This window comes from Neurospora crassa, linkage group I (genome assembly GCF_000182925.2).
Source record: "Neurospora crassa OR74A linkage group I, whole genome shotgun sequence".
Taxonomy (NCBI): Eukaryota; Fungi; Ascomycota; class Sordariomycetes; order Sordariales; family Sordariaceae; genus Neurospora; species Neurospora crassa.
The window spans coordinates 9,271,650-9,288,388 of record NC_026501.1 but is presented as its reverse complement, the minus strand read 5'-3'; the positions used below and the strand labels follow the sequence as shown (position 1 = coordinate 9,288,388).

Below are 16,739 nucleotides of genomic sequence, written 5' to 3'. Positions count from 1 at the left end.
TATTAATAGGTAAATTATAAGGTTGTATATTATATCCTATCGGCTAATGCCTAAACCCTAAACTATATTTAGATAATTATAATTATTATATATAATAATAAGAATAGGGTTAGAAATAATACGTTTAAAGTTGGTTTAAAAATATTAGTATAAATTATAAGATAAATAATTAACGGTATTAATTATTATAGAAACTATAAGAATTTTAATTATTATTATAGTCCTAGTATAAAATATATAAATACCGAAAGTAGATAAGGTATTTTAGATACGCTTAGCGACGCCGTTAGTACGCAAATATAAACCTATAATTTATAAAAAGAAATCGGATTTGCTAGAAGCGACGATATATATAATAATAGCCAAGATTATATATATTATAGGCGAAATATAGTTGCTATAATAAGCTTGCAATCCCTACGTTTTTTTATAGGTGTAGGTATACTATATCAAGCCTGTAAAAAGCGAATATAGTTTAGGCGTATATTTAGGCAAATTATTAATATATTGTTTAATAGCCGATGTAATCTATTATATATTGTATAGATCCGCGATATTATATAATTAGTCCCTTTATAGAATAGAAGAGGTATTGAGCTTCGCAAAAGATAAGAATAGGTTGATATATTTAGGGAAAGATATTAATTCCCGACGGAAGTTCTTTATATTATATAAATTACTTTTATTATTAAAGTATATTGTAATACCGCTACAATAGAGAACTTTATATATATAATTATTGTATAGCGTATTAATAAATTACCTAATATAGGATCCTAATAGTTAATTATTACTTCGAATTATTTTAACCTAATTACGGATAAAGGGTTTTAATATCCCCCTAGGATATAAATATACTTAATACTCTTAAGTAAAACGAATAAAGTATTAATCCTAATTAATAACGTTTAAATTACTCTAATTTTATAATAGTAGGCCGTATTCAATTAAGTTCGGGGAAGTTGGAGGGCTACAATAAAGGGTCGGAATTGAAACTCCGGAGTCTAGATATATATAAATCGAATATATTACTATAATTAGAGTATTCGGGAGAATATTAAATTTAAACGAGAGGAAGGGCGAATTAAACGCGAACGTAGAAGGATTATTAGGCAAAGTTGGAACGGCCGTTTCCTAAAACGAATAATAAATTGTATTAGGTAAATTAAACGTTATAAATCTATATACATTACTCTAATTGGAATTATAATAAACGAAAACGGATAAATTACGTATTGCGACTTTAGGGGTTTCGCTCTAATTAGAATCGCGGAAAACGAAAACGGATGTATTACGTATTGCAACTTTAGGGGTTTCGTTCTAGTAAGAGTAAATAACTAAAGTTAAAATATATCTTAATTCTAACTAGAATAGAGTTTAATTGCAATAGTTGGGCCCTACAGCGGCTAACGGCCGAAATACTCAAAATTAGCTCAGACCTGCTACCGCAGAAACGGGTGGGGTGGGGTGGTTTTGGAGGTTAGTGGGTCTGACTGAGACTAGCCTCTCTCTGCTGCGGGAGCTTGAGCTTCAGTGAGCTTCCCTACCTCTAGGTAGCTTTGCTGCCCCGGTCTTTGGTTGCCGTGTCCCACTCTTCGCCGGCCGCCTGTGATGGGCGGATGGGCCGAGAATGAGGTGAGCGGCGGTGCGGGGTAGCATTTCCTCGTTCTCTGGCCCCTCCATTATGGGTCATCTGACCAATGGGGTGGCAGCTTTTGCCTGGCCGACCCGTTCGGACGATGTTGACCGGGGCTCCCATCCCTTGAATGGCGCCTGCCCACCTGTCGCAGGGATAGCCTGCGCTACATAAAGAACCACAAGGGCCGCAGGGCTTAGGCGCAGAATGAAGTGGACGGAACTGAAGACGAGAAATGGAGCGGTTGCCCGTGCTGTCTCCCGTCTCATCGTCAAGCACTGCAGTTCGCGTCGGCACTCAAGCACACCTTCCCTTTGAGAGTGAGCAACACTGCAAGCAAGGGTGCAAGGGCAACAAGCTCCGAGGACTGGGACACGGCATGAAGCGAACTTTACGACTTTTGTTTTTCTTTTCTCGCAACGAACTGAATCTCAAACAACGTCCTTCCTTCCCGTCCATGATCGACGTCCCACTGCTCCTGCTGCAGTGCTGCAACTCGAGATGTGCCTCACCTCACCGTCCCTGGTCCCGGTCGAGGTTCATTTGAAATTATTACCTGACCCACAAAGACGGGCATCGATTTCAGCCATCATTGTTTACATCCCATAGTATGTAGGATGCGAAAACTCCAATGGTCAAGTCACGATAGGCAGTGATTGGCTGTCGCTGACGGATCTTCCACTTACCTCTCGTCTCTGTCCTCTCTCTCTCTCTCTCTTTCTGCACACTACCATAACCCACACATCTCTCGGCTGTGTCTGGATTTCTTAGCACTTCAGCGACCAGAGGGCACAGTACACTAGGGACACAACTACCCAGTGGTCCAAGCCCAAGAGACGAACAAATCCATAGGCTGACTTGAGCCACGTGTCGACCGTGTTGCTGTTTCACGTCAGATTCTCGCAGCCAGCCTTCCGCTTTGATAGAGGACCCATATGATCTGGCCGAGTCCGCCTGAGTCCTCCCTTCCACTACACTGCCTTTTCAGCTGGAGACCAAGACATCCAAGAGAACATGGCTGACTTTTTCGGGCGGGCTCGGATGCCCAATGGACACCAATGAGTTCGGACGGGCATGAAATATCATCAATGACGTGCCTTGCGCTAGATACACTATATCCAAGAGCGGCTTTCCGGCATCCCCGGCCGCCTTAGTTGCCGACCCTCGCTCCTTAGTACAATCAATGGCTACATACTTATCTATCTAGCCTTAGCTTCCTGCCTTGCTGCCTTTGAGACAGACTTTTCCAGGCCGGGTTTGAGTTGAACCCGGTCGGCCTCTTCTTCCCGTCCTGTGCTGCAGTTACTCTTATCGACGGGTGCAGGTCGGAGTGTTGTTCCTCGTGGTACTACCTACCTACCTACCTCTACCTACCTTACCTCTACCTGCTTCTACTCTGTCCCTTGAAGGCGGGCAGGCAGGTCTCGGTCATCAACAGCAAAACGACTGGGCTAGCAACAACAGCAAGCCGGCCAGGAAGGAACTGAAGCGACAAGGACTCGCTCCTGCCCGGCCTAGAACTACTAGGTGTCCTGGACTGGGGTCTCGGAGTGGACTACAGTAGTAAAGCGAAGAACCTGGGGGAACGCTCCTTCCCAGTCGCCCTCTCTCGTATCGCCCACGGCATCTGGCGATAACGAACAATCTTGCACCATCCATCTTCAAGCCCATGGAAAATTTCTGCCCCGTTCTTTTCGTCTCCGACCCCTCTTCGAAAGAAAGACTTCTTCCCTCGCAATGTTCTGGTTGGTAGTACTTTGTCAGTCGGTCGTGGAAAGGAAAACGGCTCCAACCTTTTTTGGTTTCTTGGTTTCTCGGTCAACTACTCTCTAGCACGCATCGTGCATTATCTTTTCGTCGTCACGGGGTCTTACCGCTGCGTTGCTCTTAATTACATACCATGTTTCGATAAGGGCCAGTGCATCATCTGGAACACTCGACTCGGAGAGGATTGGAGCCCACGGATCCGAGATACTATCTGCCGTGCTGCGGTTGCTGCAGGAGCACTTGGACTCGAGTCTCATCACGGTCGGTGCAGGTCATCTGAGCTTCAACCAAAGGGTTTCAAGTTTGGAGTGTTGAGCCTCCTCTGGTCTGGCTCTGGGCCCTCCTTCTACCTGCTCCTCTTTTTTTTTTGTTTTTTGTTTTTTTCTTGGAACCTCCTCTCGACCGCTGGATCCAACCCACAATGGCAGCCCCTGGACCCAATGTCGATACCCATGTCGATCCAGTCACCAAGCCTTTACCGCCATCTCCTTATGCTCTACCGATAAGCGCCATTCATACCCCCTTCGACCCTAATGGGAACCCGCTGCCGTTGCTGTTAACATCAGACGAGACACAACCACTCGACCATGTACGGGAAGATCCTACAGTCACGGAAGAAAAAGACGTCAGCTCCAGCCCTACTGTGGCCGTGGTGGATGTGAGCGAGCCCAATGAGTGGGATACTTTGGATACGATACACGACTTTCAAGATGCCGTTGCACGTCATCAGGCCCTGGAAAGTAGCAACCATGTCTACCGGCAACCAACAGCAATACCATGCGAGCCTCCAGCCAGTAAGCCCTCGAAACAGAACCGGCCGTTTCAAAAGTGGATCAAGACTCTGCACAAACGAGCAGTTCGCCGTCGGGAAGCCATGGGTAACGAGCATGCTTCCACGTCTTACTACTTCAACCTCGACGGGGCGGGCTCGACAGCCTGGGGACCCGGCCACTACCGACCGTCTTCTTCAACATCCTCTTTTGGTTTCGTGACGGCCGTCAAAAGCGCCAGTATATCTCTGACTAGTGCCAGCACTATTCTGACGCGCTCCCGGAGAAACACCGTTCGATCATCCCGTGGCCAGTCGAGGACAGAACGCAGCAGCAGAGCTTCTCTCTCCGGTGCGCGGCTTTCTGAAGATAGTTATTGTCCGGAGCGACAGTTGATGGTGGATCCTGCGGCTATAGGGAGGTCGTTGCAGCGACGCCGGGTTCTGGAGGAGCTCATCAACACGGAAGAGAGTTATATTGGAGATGTGCGCTTCCTGATGAATGTATGTCGCAGCTTCATCCCGTCCTCTTTCACTGTCTCTGACTAGTCTACCCCTAACCTAGGTTTATGTTACCATTCTTGCTTCGCTTCCTACCTTGCCAGCCAGCCTTCGCTCTTCTATCAATCAAAATCTCAATGACATTGTTGAGCTGCATGAGGAGATGTTAGGCGACCTTCATAGAGCTATTCCTCACTCTGAGTATACACAGCTCAAATTCCCACTGCAAGTTCCTTCGGCCGGCTCGGGGTTTCGTGGTCATCAGCGATGGAGAAGTCTGGATGCAGTACCAGAAGACAAGGATGGCATCTCATGGCTTCGTGAAGTTCCCGGCATGCTTGCCGACCCACAGATTGCTGCTGAAGTTGCCAAGATATTCAGCAAGAAGATGAACCGATTTTTCATCTACGAAGAGTATGGTGCCAAGTACGAGCTGATGATCAAAGATGTTGCTTCTGCTCACAGGACAATGCCTGCATGGCAATCATATCAAAAGGGCATTGAGATTCTGGCTTCCTCTCTTAGCTCGGCTAACAGTCAGGACGACAAACAGAGGAAAAGTCTCACGATTGGGGATCTGCTCATGAAGGTAGGCGATATATCGCACAAAAACACGCGGATGTATGCTAACAAGGACCAGCCAATCCAGCGTGTGTGCAAATACCCATTGCTCTTCGCCGAGTTGCTAAAACACACTCCTGAGGCAGACTGCCCCTATTCTCATATGGAAATCGAAAACACGCTTATTCGGTTGCGTGAGGCTACTGCCGAAATCAACAAAGCTACGGATGATTCTAAAATCAAGTCCACTCTGGAGAAAACATGGATCCTCCAAGACCGTCTGGTGTTTCCTAATCAGCAACTGGATGCAGCTTCAAAGAATCGCATTCGATCATTCGGCCATATCCAACTGTGCGGAGCTCTGCATGCCTGTTGGCAGACAAAAGAAGGCGTCAATGGGCAGTACATGGTTGCTCTACTCTACAAGGAATGGTTCTGTCTAGCTACAGCTAGTAGGACTGACCAGATATACACGATCCAAGCTTGCATTGCTTTGAGCAACGTCAAGTTGGAAGAAGTGGACAACGGTCGAGGTATGACATTGGCTCTGTCAGATGTCTTCATCCGTGTGAACCTCGTGCTGACGTATCTATAGGCCTTCAATGTCACACCGCGCCATATTCCTGGAAACTCGTGTTTCTCTGCGACCACCAGTTGTACGAGATCATCTTGACAGCATGCACGCCGAAAGAGGAGGTGGAATGGCGTACACGCCTCGGAAACCAACAGACCACCGAGGGCCAAGACCAGATGCAACCGGCAACTTTTAGCTCGCTTTCTCTGAATATCAAGACTCTGGGAGCTGTTTTTAGAAAGCCAGGTATGTGATCACTCTCCAATTGGTACATGGACAGAAATAGCTGATAACCACCGATCATAATTAGGAACCATTGCCAGGAAGATATCTATACATCGAGCGACCACCGTCGGGCCCAAATCCCCGTTATGCCAAGTGATACTCAAGAATACAAGTGTCGTCAAGGATGCACCCGCTTCGGGAACAAACTCCTCAATCAGTCGATCTCAGTCCCTTCTGACCACCAATACCCGACTGCCAGTCCTTGCGCCACCTCGTGAAGAACGGGCTCGACTCGAGGCTCTGCTGTCAGATGTCTGGACCCGGGATATCCTCCCCTTCCCCGGGATAACGGCCCGATCCCGAAGCGAGCAGCTAGTCCGAGCATCCGCTTCATCCATGATACGAAAGCTAAGTGTGGTGAGCATTACGAGCAGCTTCACCAAACGCTCGGCCAGTTTGACCAGTCTCCCACGCAAAGGAGGGAGTGGCAGCAACTGCACAGAAGAGGAATCTTGTGTCGGCTCTACTTCCACCAAGGGTACAACAAGCCCCAAAGTCCTGAGCAGAGTCTGCCACAAGGCGGAGGAAACCAGCCGTTCTCTACTTTCCGTGATACCCGATAAGATCGAGAGACGTAGTCCTATGCTTCGCAGCGCGTCTGACTCGGTAGGCAAAGAGATGTTTAGTGTGGTACGTCAGGTAGACCGAGGTCACGTTCGGTCAGAGAGCGAAACTGGAGGGGCACAGATGGTTCATAATGATTTCTCAGGTATTCTGCAACATTCATCGGGAAATAGCTCAAGAGCGCCGAGTATCCAGCAGTCAAATCTCAGCAAGCAGACGACCAGGGAGATGTCTTTCCGGAGAGGAAAGGAGAATGATGGCTCGGCTGGTGACACGGCTAGTGTTAGAGGTAGCGGGAATAGTATATTATCCGGTGACTCTGAGTACCAGGGGTCGACGCCGAGGAAACTGCGGAAGAGGTCCAAGACGTCAACATCAACCACGACGGGGAACAAGTGGGCAAAGGTAAACGTGCATAGGGAGGTTATGGTGCAAAGCTTGAGGAACATGTTTCGGTGAACAAAAGAGGTGAAATAATGTTTACTGGGTCAGGCAAAATTTGATGACGGGCGGCAAGGGCAAGACGGTCGGCATTATTGGGTTGGAAAGGTGGCCGGATAAAAGCATCTCTTATAATACCCGCGTGTTTTTTCTTCTCATGTTTATGGCTTCATGGTTTTACGGACTTATAAGGAACGACCAACAGGTGTTGAATACCGTCTCGGCAACGGGGTCATCTGCTCGTGGATGGTATCGAAGTGGGTTGCCAGATTGTTATCTCAAAAGTAATCAGATACCCAAATGTTCAAAGTAGTCGTTCGTTTGTGGGAGGTGGTATGGCTGATGATGATGGTATTCTCAAGGTAGGGAATTCAACGTTGACATGGCGTGATGTTTTCACGATGATTCGGTATGGTTGTTAGTACATGATGGCTTATTTTGCTGTAGTAAATGGACTCAAGATGGCTCCAATTGACCCGGAACGGAGCAACTCAAGCGGAATCCGATGGCCAAGAACAATAAGAAGGCCAAGAATTTCACCGCCCTACCGTTCTCACCTGCACTGACAGCAAACACTGGCAGTTGTCGTGCAGTTGTCGTGAATGCCAGATGGACGTCGCGACTGACATGCCGTTGTCCGATTGACAATGACGTAATTGAGGTTACAAAAGCTCGGCTGCAAGGTACCAGCAGCAACGCACTGAAAAGAGCTCCATCTTGGTGGATCGAAGTCGCTAGAACCTTGAATTATTTATAAAGAATACGCGCAGGACCCTCTTTCATTCCAAGTGTTTCTTGAAGGGTAAGGAAGGGTAAGGGGAAAATGAACACATTTCGAGGAAACTGAACCGGTGCCATGGTCGACAAGGGAAAGGTTGGAGAAGGTTGGAGGCGGCTCGGAACAAGCAAGGTCTTGCTGATAGCGCTGGAGATCCACAGCGCGGTAGCGCTATTGCACGCTAGCTCTCAGAGCCCGCTGAAAATGGATCGGCGGGGTTCTTCCCGCCCCACCATTTCCCTCTTGAGAATCGTGCCTGCCGCAGCAGTGGAGTAAGTGTCCCAGGGACCCACCAATTAACATCCAACTCCCAAAGCGTCACCTATGACGTAGTTGTTTCTGTTTGTGCTTTGCTGGCTCGGCCAACCTTTCTTCGTCTGTAATTCTGTCGTCTTTATAATCTGGTAGGTGCGACGTAGAAACGGACAATAACTTCCCCTCTCTTCTCTCCATTATCCGATACCCCATTTTCCAACGACGAACTATCACGAATTTTTAACGACGACGACGACGATTTGATCAAGTTAATCAGGTGAGTTTGACGGTGATGCTTGTAGCACATCAACCCTGATGCCCTCCTTCCTAGATCCTTTTCATGTGAGACATCTGATGGGTGGATGGTGAATGAGCTTCGATTGGGAACTTTCATTCCCAACTCTGGTTTGGAGCTGAGGATGGAATCACCTGTCCGTTCACACGGCGCCCATTCACTTCCTCTCTACCTACCACATGAAGACGAGCATAACAGAATCACGATTGCATTCATCCCCCCGACACTGCGACAAAACAGACAAACTAACCCTCGCCCGCTTTCTCCAGGACTTGACAACCCCCACGAACCCAAGAACAAACACATACCAAACCAACTCCCCCCATAAATCTATCCAAAATGCGCGGCGGTGCCCACGAGCTCAAGGTCCACTACAAGGGCAACAACGAAGAGGACTTCCTCGTCTTCGTCGACAGCAAGGACGACTACAACAAGTGGCTCGGCGACAAGTCAACTCCTCTGGCCCAAGTCGTTTCCGTCTTCGAGGTCTTCACCACCCACAAGCAAGGCAGCCAGGGTATCTACTCGGCCGCGTCCCAGGCGATGCTCGAGAACGAGTTTGGCACCAAGAACGCAGAGGATGCCATTAAGCAGGTTTTGGAGAAGGGCCATTTGCAGGAGATGGCGGTATGTCTTTTTTTCTTTTTTCCCCTTTCCCCCAAGTTTGGAATAAAGCTTGCTTGGTGTCAACCACAACAACAACGACACATGCTAATCATGAGGTGATAACAAAACAGTTCCCCGAGCGCCAAGGAAGGAAGAATGACTCCAACAACGACGCGTTTATCACCCGTTAAGCAACTCTTAACTTGTCAACATCAACGACATGGCATGACACGACACGACATTCTTGAGCGGAAAGCATTGAACTAAGTGAGCCGGCGTTTTGAGAAACAGACGGGCTGGGCTTGGGCTTGAGCTTTTGTGGGCTTGGGGATTTGGAGTCGAGTGGTGGAGTGACTGGAGTGAATGGAGCGGATGGGAACGGATTAGAGCAGCGCTTATGACGATACCATACTTAATGATGACTGCTTGATTCTGAAGAACAAACAAAACATGTAAAGTTTCTGTGCGACGTGTGAGGGGTATATGTGCGGTGACTGTGATGGGCTCTAGTGCGCATGAAACTAGATTTGAGGTTTGAAGACAAGTCAGGAAAAAGGAAGATGATATCTGTCATCAAACTCCTTGAGGATTGGGTCGTTGTATGTAATGAATGAACTTGCCAATTCAGTTGGTTTCGCTGACCATGACAAGAGGGACAGTTCCGAAACCTCGACATCCATGCCACAAACCACACAGTTGACCATCAGATACGAACACACACTTTTGGAAGTCTATATATCGACTTTTCTCTTTCAGTCCCTAGCTCCTAGTATAGGTACTAGACTACGTAGTGCTCACCTTGTGGTTATAAATAACTCGCTTTACGTCGGGTTCCCAGATCCCCCTCATGCGGCCAATTTTCGAGGCCTATACTCAGGTACATATGATACACAGCGACAAGAAGGAAGCGCGATTCCATTAAGCGCGGCTAACCAGATACTACTTTCTATGCATATACCTATATACCCGCGCCAATTGCTCCACCATCTGCGACCAATTCTCGTGACCTTGCTAGGTAGATACCTAGACTGGTTGACTGACTGACTGACTGACTGACTGACTGACTGACTGCAACAGGAAGGAACTAAGCGATTTCCATCAAGCGCCGCTACCTAGGTACCTAGATACTTGTATGTATTTAGTTGTACGTAGGTAGGTACCTAGGTATGGAGATAGATATCCGCGCCAGTCGCAGTCGCCAAACAGTCGCGAGTCGCCAAACAGTCGCCGTGCAGTCACCAGATACGGACGGTCCATCCGGGCCGGCGCTTATGGAAACAACCTATCGATGATGAAATATAAGCAAACATTAAGTACTTAGATGTAGTAGTAGTAGTAGTAGGAGAGGGTGACGTCCGTCGTGAACGAAACGGCGCAAACCCAGATTAGATGACCGTCACCACGTGTGATAAGTTTGCCCTTGCCCCCCCTGGTGGTGACGGATATATCGTGGATGTAACTACCTACCTAAAAAAAATTTACAATTTCGGTCTGTGTCAATGTTCTAGTTCTAACAAGTGAAGTGTGCGAAACGCCGAAAATTGTGTTTTCCCACGAGCGAGCTTACCTCTAGAGGTGAAAGAGGGTGGGTATATGTATATGTATATGTATAGGTATAGGTAGAGTTCAATCGCTTGGTCTATACTAATGTACTAATGCCCCTCCCCCCCCCCAATAGGTATGTCTCCGAAACACATTTTTTCCCCCACGGGCTAGCTAAGAGATGAAAGAGGGTAAGTACATGCATGGATAGAGTAGAGTTGACTGGTCGATCCATAATAACGGGTTATTCGATACCTGTCGGGCTGTTGGCAGCGTGTCGTGTCGTGTGTGCCTAGTGTGTTGAGTGTGTGTGCGTGTGTGCGTGTCGAGTGTGTCGAGTGTTGTCTCGCTGTGTCGCCTGTTGCAGTAGGTTGACTACCTAGGTACCTAGAAACACACACAAAAACACAAACAAAGAAAAGGGGTGGGTGGGGTGAGACGTGGATTGGAAGCGGCTCAGTCGCCAAACAGACATAGTGTACGCAGAGGGGAATATCTAACGGGAACAGTGAGGTGACAGAGCGCTGAATATGGAAGGTTTTTGAAAGGATGGGATGGGACTGATGCGGCACGAGAGGATAGTTGGTTCGCAGAAAGTTTCGAGCTAGACTAGGTAGCTTGGATTCCAGTCAATCTGGAATAGGATGAGGATGAGGATGAATGTCTGGCGGAGGTGTGCGGATGAATGTCTGGCGGTTATTCTACGCTACGTAGCATGTTTGGCCATGATGATGATGATGAGGTGCCTGCCCGTTTTTGTAAGCTGAAGCTGAGGCTGAAGGGTCTAGGTATCGTTGCGGTACCTAGCCGCTGCTTAGATGTACTTCACCTAGCTCTACTTAGGTACTCGGTCACCTACCCAACTGCCAGGCGCCAGCTAAGCCCTGGAGGAGATGACTCCTACTTGATTGCCCGATGATGGTGATTATCAATGGTGCCCGTGGTAATGGTGTTTAGGTAGGTAGGTAGGGTGAACTGAAGGACTCAAAAGGATACAGTCCAGACATTGATTGGTGTCTACCCAGATAGGTACGAGAGACAATATCGAGTGACCTGTCAATTCCAGAGCAGGCAGGCATGAAACTGTGCCGGCTACCTACAACGGATCCAACCCAGTCGGTCAATCGGTCAGTGATGAATCATGCCAAGAACATAAAGTGAGTGCTGTGTTCAAGGATCAAAGATGATGTTCAACTCTGTAGACGCCTTGACATGGAGGGGTTCCAACGCTTGTCAACTCGCTTGTGTAGAGGGGAGGCATTGGACAATAACTCAATAGCGTGATTTTGTGTCCCCTGTTGGTGGCTTCTGGTCATGAATTCACAATGCTGGTTGGTTGGGTGAGGAAGTTGAGAAACGAACGAATGAAGGAAGGAAGGAAGGAAGGAAGGAAGGAAGGAACGAACCCGATCGGTAGCGCTGTGAACCTCGCTCCTTCTCGGACTTGACTGGGTTTCTTGAATTTGGATCTTAACCTGAACTGGACAAATGACGTTTCTTCTGATACGCTGATTTGTGTAATTTGGAGAGAATATATTGCCATTGTTTAATCTAGAGCTGGGGACCTTGAGGACGGATGGCCTAGATTGTATAATGGCAATTCCAGTCTGAGTGGGTGACTGAATGAGAGAAGATGACTGAATGACTGAATAAATTGGCCGCTTTATGTTTGAGCCGCTGAATGGTCCCCATCGTCACCGGTTTGGATCCATAATCATCCAGCATGTCATTGATTTAAGCATTCCATTACCTTTTGCTCTGGCGAGCGTCCATCACTTCACTTCACTTCTTCTATAGAGGTCCTGACACAGTTCATTGATCCTTTTCCATCATTCATTTCTTGATCAACAACATGCAACACAAGACCTCTACCTACCGACCTAAACTCATAGTCAAAAAGTAGGTACCTTCTACCACCACTTCCGCCATTAGATATATGGTGGCAGGAGGGCGGCAATACCTGGTATTTTTCTTAACCATCACTACCTATGTACTACAAGTTTCATCAATGTAATGTTGCCTAGTTCCGCGACTGTCACATTAATATCAGTCTTGAGGTCGATAGTGGATAGTGGATACCTACCTAGGTAGTCATGTCCATCACGGAAGAGCCTCAACCCGTTTCGATATCCACCTTCCTTCGACGAACTGCCCGCTCAGTGTTTCCTCCCTGCCTTAGGTAGGTACTTTGAGAAGGTAGGTACCTAGGTAAGTAGGTAGATCTTTGCTACCTACCTACCTACTGTCGACTTTTTCCCAATCCACCTACTCACTATTGACATCATACCATATGTCATACTACTTATTTGATTCCATCCCCTCTTCTTCAAAACATCCCCATCCGTCTGGTACCTAGCTGTCTCCTTCTTTCTTTCTCCCCATTTTCTGGGGGGGTTTTTCTGCCCTTTCTGCCCCCCTTCAAGCAATAGAGTGATAAGTGACCACAATACGTCCATAAATAAAGTGAGGCATTATAACCACCATTAAGGCTCTTCGCACCAGACGCACGCACGTACGCACAAGCAGGATTGGCGTTGGTGATGAAACTGACCGAAAACACCGAAGGAGAGAGGCCTGAGCGCTAGTGATGATCCCCTTCCCCTTCCCCTGGCTGTTATGTCATCAGGGGCTCACTCACTCTATCACGATGACAAACACGATGCCGAACACGATGGATGCCAAGGAAGAGTGAGCAGGTTTCTGGACTTTGCTTTATAAGTATGTAATGCAGTCCGCGTCTCTTGAGGTGGACTGGCTTGAGTCTGTCTCTGGGAAAGTGTGGAGAGTGACGAGACAACTCAGTGGGAGATACCACATAGTTTAAGCATCAATGTGGAAATGTGTATGTGTGTGTGTGTGTGCGCGCGTAGACAGACAAATGCATTGTAATGTGTTTCGTGCCCTTTCCATCATCAAATTATGTACAACAAACCCAGACGTTATTTGTAAACACCATTCATTCCCTTTTTATGCCACTTTTGATATGCTCTTGCTCTCCGTCAATCAATCATTCCCTCCATGTTCTTCTTCGTTCCTCCTTTCGCGGGTATCATACTGCTTCTTCATCCTTTGTAATCACAAAAACGCCGTGGGTATCCAAATGCCACATGCAAGTCTGACATGCAGAATTGATGCTATATAAACAAGGGACAGTAAGAAAGAGAGAGAAGAAAGGGACGCTTTGCTTGCTGTGCATCTGAAAAAAAAAAAAAAAAAAATCCAAATGATATATGTATCAGTTGTGTATGTGCTCGTTTCGGGGTCTGGCTCGTATATACTACGGCTTTCTCCCTCTTTCTGTGTTATATCACAAGATGGCTGACTGACTGACAATCCCGCGCTCTCCGATTTTTTCCTTTGGAAGTCGCGTGTGATGATCTCGTCGTTTCTCGCCAAAAGGTGATGATGATGATGGGTGTTTGAGGTGGTCCGATAAGCAGGTTGTACAGAGTCGTATCGTTCGTCACAGGATGCTGATATGTAGCATCATGGATATCATACACGTCCAGTCTTGCCACCACGCTGTGGTAATGTCCAAGGCTTTGCGCAAATCATCTGTTCAGTGATGTTAGCACAATATCCCTCATCCAAATCATCTAGATTGAAACTAACCTCTCCCTCGCTATATGCCCAAAAGTACACGGCCAGCCCAATCACCTGATAAATAGCGGCGTTGGTCCCTTGGTAGATGAGGGCGGCGGCCAGGGCGGTAAGCGGAAGGACGGCCAGGCGGGCCTCAAGACTGCGGTGAAAGCTGGATCCGGCGATGAAACCAAGCGGCCACTCCCAAGCGATGAGCAGGAGTCCGAAGACGAGGTTGATGATTTGCAGAATCGGTATCGGCTTGACGGCGGCGTCTAGCGTTTTGGTGAGGAAATCCCAAAAGATCTTGGGCCAGAAGAATCCCTCGAGTGCGGCTGCGACTTGGTCTGTGAGATGTGTTAGTTGAGGGGTTCGTGAGACGTATAGATGAGAAATAGGCCACACGTACAAGTTCCAGCGGCCAGGATAATGAGTCTCGCCCAGTGGTTCTTGATGAGTTTTCCCATGTTGACGACTGATTATGAGTCGGGTATCTTGACCAAGACGCAAAACCTGGTTCCCTATCGTTTCCGGATCGGTCTCCCTTTTCTTTCGAACTGACTTTGCTTCCACTTTGATCTTGCTCTTCCTTGCTCCTATGACTCGGTTCCTTCGCGGATGATGATTTCTTTTCACGTAATGATGATTCCGTCCCAGTCCAAATCCTCCCTCGTATTATCCAAGCACTGATGACGAGGCAAATGTCGTAAAAGTCCGATTTTGTAGCGATCCAGCGCGTCAAACAACCCAAGTTCCAACAGGTACTCTGGTAAGTCCTTTCGAAAGAATGGAAGCAGGTAATCCCGACCTGCGGTTAAAAGAAGCGAAGTAGTTGAAAAGGGTTGTCGATGTGAAAGAAGGCTATCGACGTCCAGACGAAGATCAGGCCGGCAAAGAATGGAATGGGGAGGAAAGACGAAGGGCAACCCAAGGATGAAGCGGCCGGAAGGGCCGAGGCGGTACTAATATTAGGCGGGTTGTCCCTTCTTCTCTGGTGATGATGGATGACTGGCACTCGCCCCGCAAGGGCCTTGCACCCGGGGGGTTCGGGAGAGCGTGTGTCAGAACGGACGGGGTGGTGGTGAGGTGGCGCAACTGAAGCTTCACCGATGACGATAGTGTGTATCCAGTATTGCTAGTCGCTATTGTTGGAGATCCAGGTTCTAACGATTCGGTCTATGGCGACAGCGGGCATCCGGGCGGCATCTGCTGTTTCCAGGGGATCGGACGCTTGTTCTCACCACCCAAACAACGGGTATTATGGTGAGGGTAGAGGTAGTTGGAGGCACCTGGCCTGGGCGATCTAACGGTGGCGGTGTTGTTTTGAAGGTGAAGTCTTTGGCGATGTCACTCTGGAAGGCCGGGAGCGTCTGAAGTTGGGGGAGAGGAGGCAGTCCTTGCATGAAGCTGTGTTTGAGGCCGACAGACTTTTCTAGGGAAAGGGGGGACCAAGAGTGTATGATCTACCAAGGTCTGGGACACATGCCGGGTTTACCCACGTCTTAGTACCAAGACCTGAAGAGGGGAGGAGGATGGATGTCACTGTGTGGGGTGGTGATGGATGGAGCGTGCCGAGCTAGCACCGCACTCGGCAAGGACTGGGCATTGTCTGGGCAAGAGAGAGGAGGAGAGGCCATCGCTGGGCATTGAGAACTAACAGGCCAGGAACAGGCCGAGACCATGAGACCGCCTTGTGTTTCTGGTGAGTTTTTTGTCTTTTTTTTGTGAGAGGTGAAGCCTCAAGCCACTCTGTGAGCTGGGAGGCGGGCACATGGCCTTTCCGGGGACCCCTGGGCGGTTGCGCAGACCTCAGCTACATACTGTAGTGTACCTAGAGGTAGGTATTTTGGGGTCTTTTTTTTTTCTGATCCACGATGAGGTAATGTAGAGAGGTACCGTCCAGTTGGTAATTGGGAGAAGGAAAATCCGAAATCAACGGTCATGCCCAACCAAGACTGCATTGGGTGGAAAAGGCAATGGATTTGTCACCAGAAGCAGAAACCAAAAATGACCCAAAATGAAGAAAGAAAAAAAGAGAAAGTCGTCGTCCACACAGAAAGAGCCCCGCGGTTCCTGGCTCAACCTCAAAGCCTGGCATCCATCCTTCCTTCCTGGGCCCCGAGGTGCCCCTGCCGTCCGACGTGATTGGCGTTAGCGTGAGCGGTTAGCAGCCCCGGGCCTCATCCAATCATATGCCATCCCGCTCTGCTTTTCCGTTGCCAAGACAGGGGCTTCCCCCATGCGATGTGACCCGCCTATAACGTTCAGCATCAGGGATCTTGTACCTTTTGCGATGCCGTCCTGTAACTGGACAGCGCTTCACCAGTGTCGAGTGACAAGCCGGATGCCTCCTTTGCCGTGGCCCGGTACCTAGGACACCATGTTGAATATTTGCTCCGGAGTGCACGGTTGACGCATCGTGCTTTCCGATATCACAGTTATTTTTGGTGGGCCAAGATGGCAGCTGTGGTTTTTGTCCTCATTTTTTATTCTGCGAATGCACCCTTTCAACGGCACATTCGCCTCCCAAAGGAATGTCGTCCAGGAGCATTTGGAATCAACAATGGCCTTCTAGAAACCCAA

The 16,739-nt window shown here is 48.3% G+C and overlaps 3 protein-coding genes across 3 annotated transcripts; 2 read left to right on the top strand and 1 right to left on the bottom strand.

Moving 5' to 3' along the window:
• The first annotated feature begins 1,852 nt into the window (after window positions 1–1,852).
• On the top strand, window positions 1,853–7,426 carry Rsp (round spore). Its single transcript, XM_959166.2, has 5 exons — window positions 1,853–4,676; window positions 4,738–5,262; window positions 5,314–5,767; window positions 5,830–6,054; window positions 6,119–7,426. The coding sequence occupies exons 1-5, from the start codon at window positions 3,825–3,827 to the stop codon at window positions 7,114–7,116; spliced, it is 3,054 nt and encodes a 1,017-aa protein (XP_964259.2). The 5' UTR covers window positions 1,853–3,824; the 3' UTR covers window positions 7,117–7,426.
• Window positions 7,427–8,237: 811 nt separating this feature from the next.
• On the top strand, window positions 8,238–9,721 carry NCU02765 (RNA binding protein). The gene is made up of 3 exons (XM_959167.3): window positions 8,238–8,408; window positions 8,696–9,053; window positions 9,164–9,721. The coding sequence occupies exons 2-3, from the start codon at window positions 8,766–8,768 to the stop codon at window positions 9,221–9,223; spliced, it is 348 nt and encodes a 115-aa protein (XP_964260.1). The 5' UTR covers window positions 8,238–8,408; window positions 8,696–8,765; the 3' UTR covers window positions 9,224–9,721.
• A 3,623-nt stretch (window positions 9,722–13,344) lies between these two features.
• ham-6 (hyphal anastamosis-6) lies at window positions 13,345–16,201 on the bottom strand. Its single transcript, XM_959169.2, has 4 exons — window positions 15,815–16,201; window positions 14,566–15,629; window positions 14,187–14,503; window positions 13,345–14,129 (listed from the first exon to the last, which is right to left on the bottom strand). The coding sequence occupies exons 2-4, from the start codon at window positions 14,621–14,623 to the stop codon at window positions 14,070–14,072; spliced, it is 435 nt and encodes a 144-aa protein (XP_964262.1). The 5' UTR covers window positions 14,624–15,629; window positions 15,815–16,201; the 3' UTR covers window positions 13,345–14,069.
• Between the last annotated feature and the right edge of the window lie 538 nt (window positions 16,202–16,739).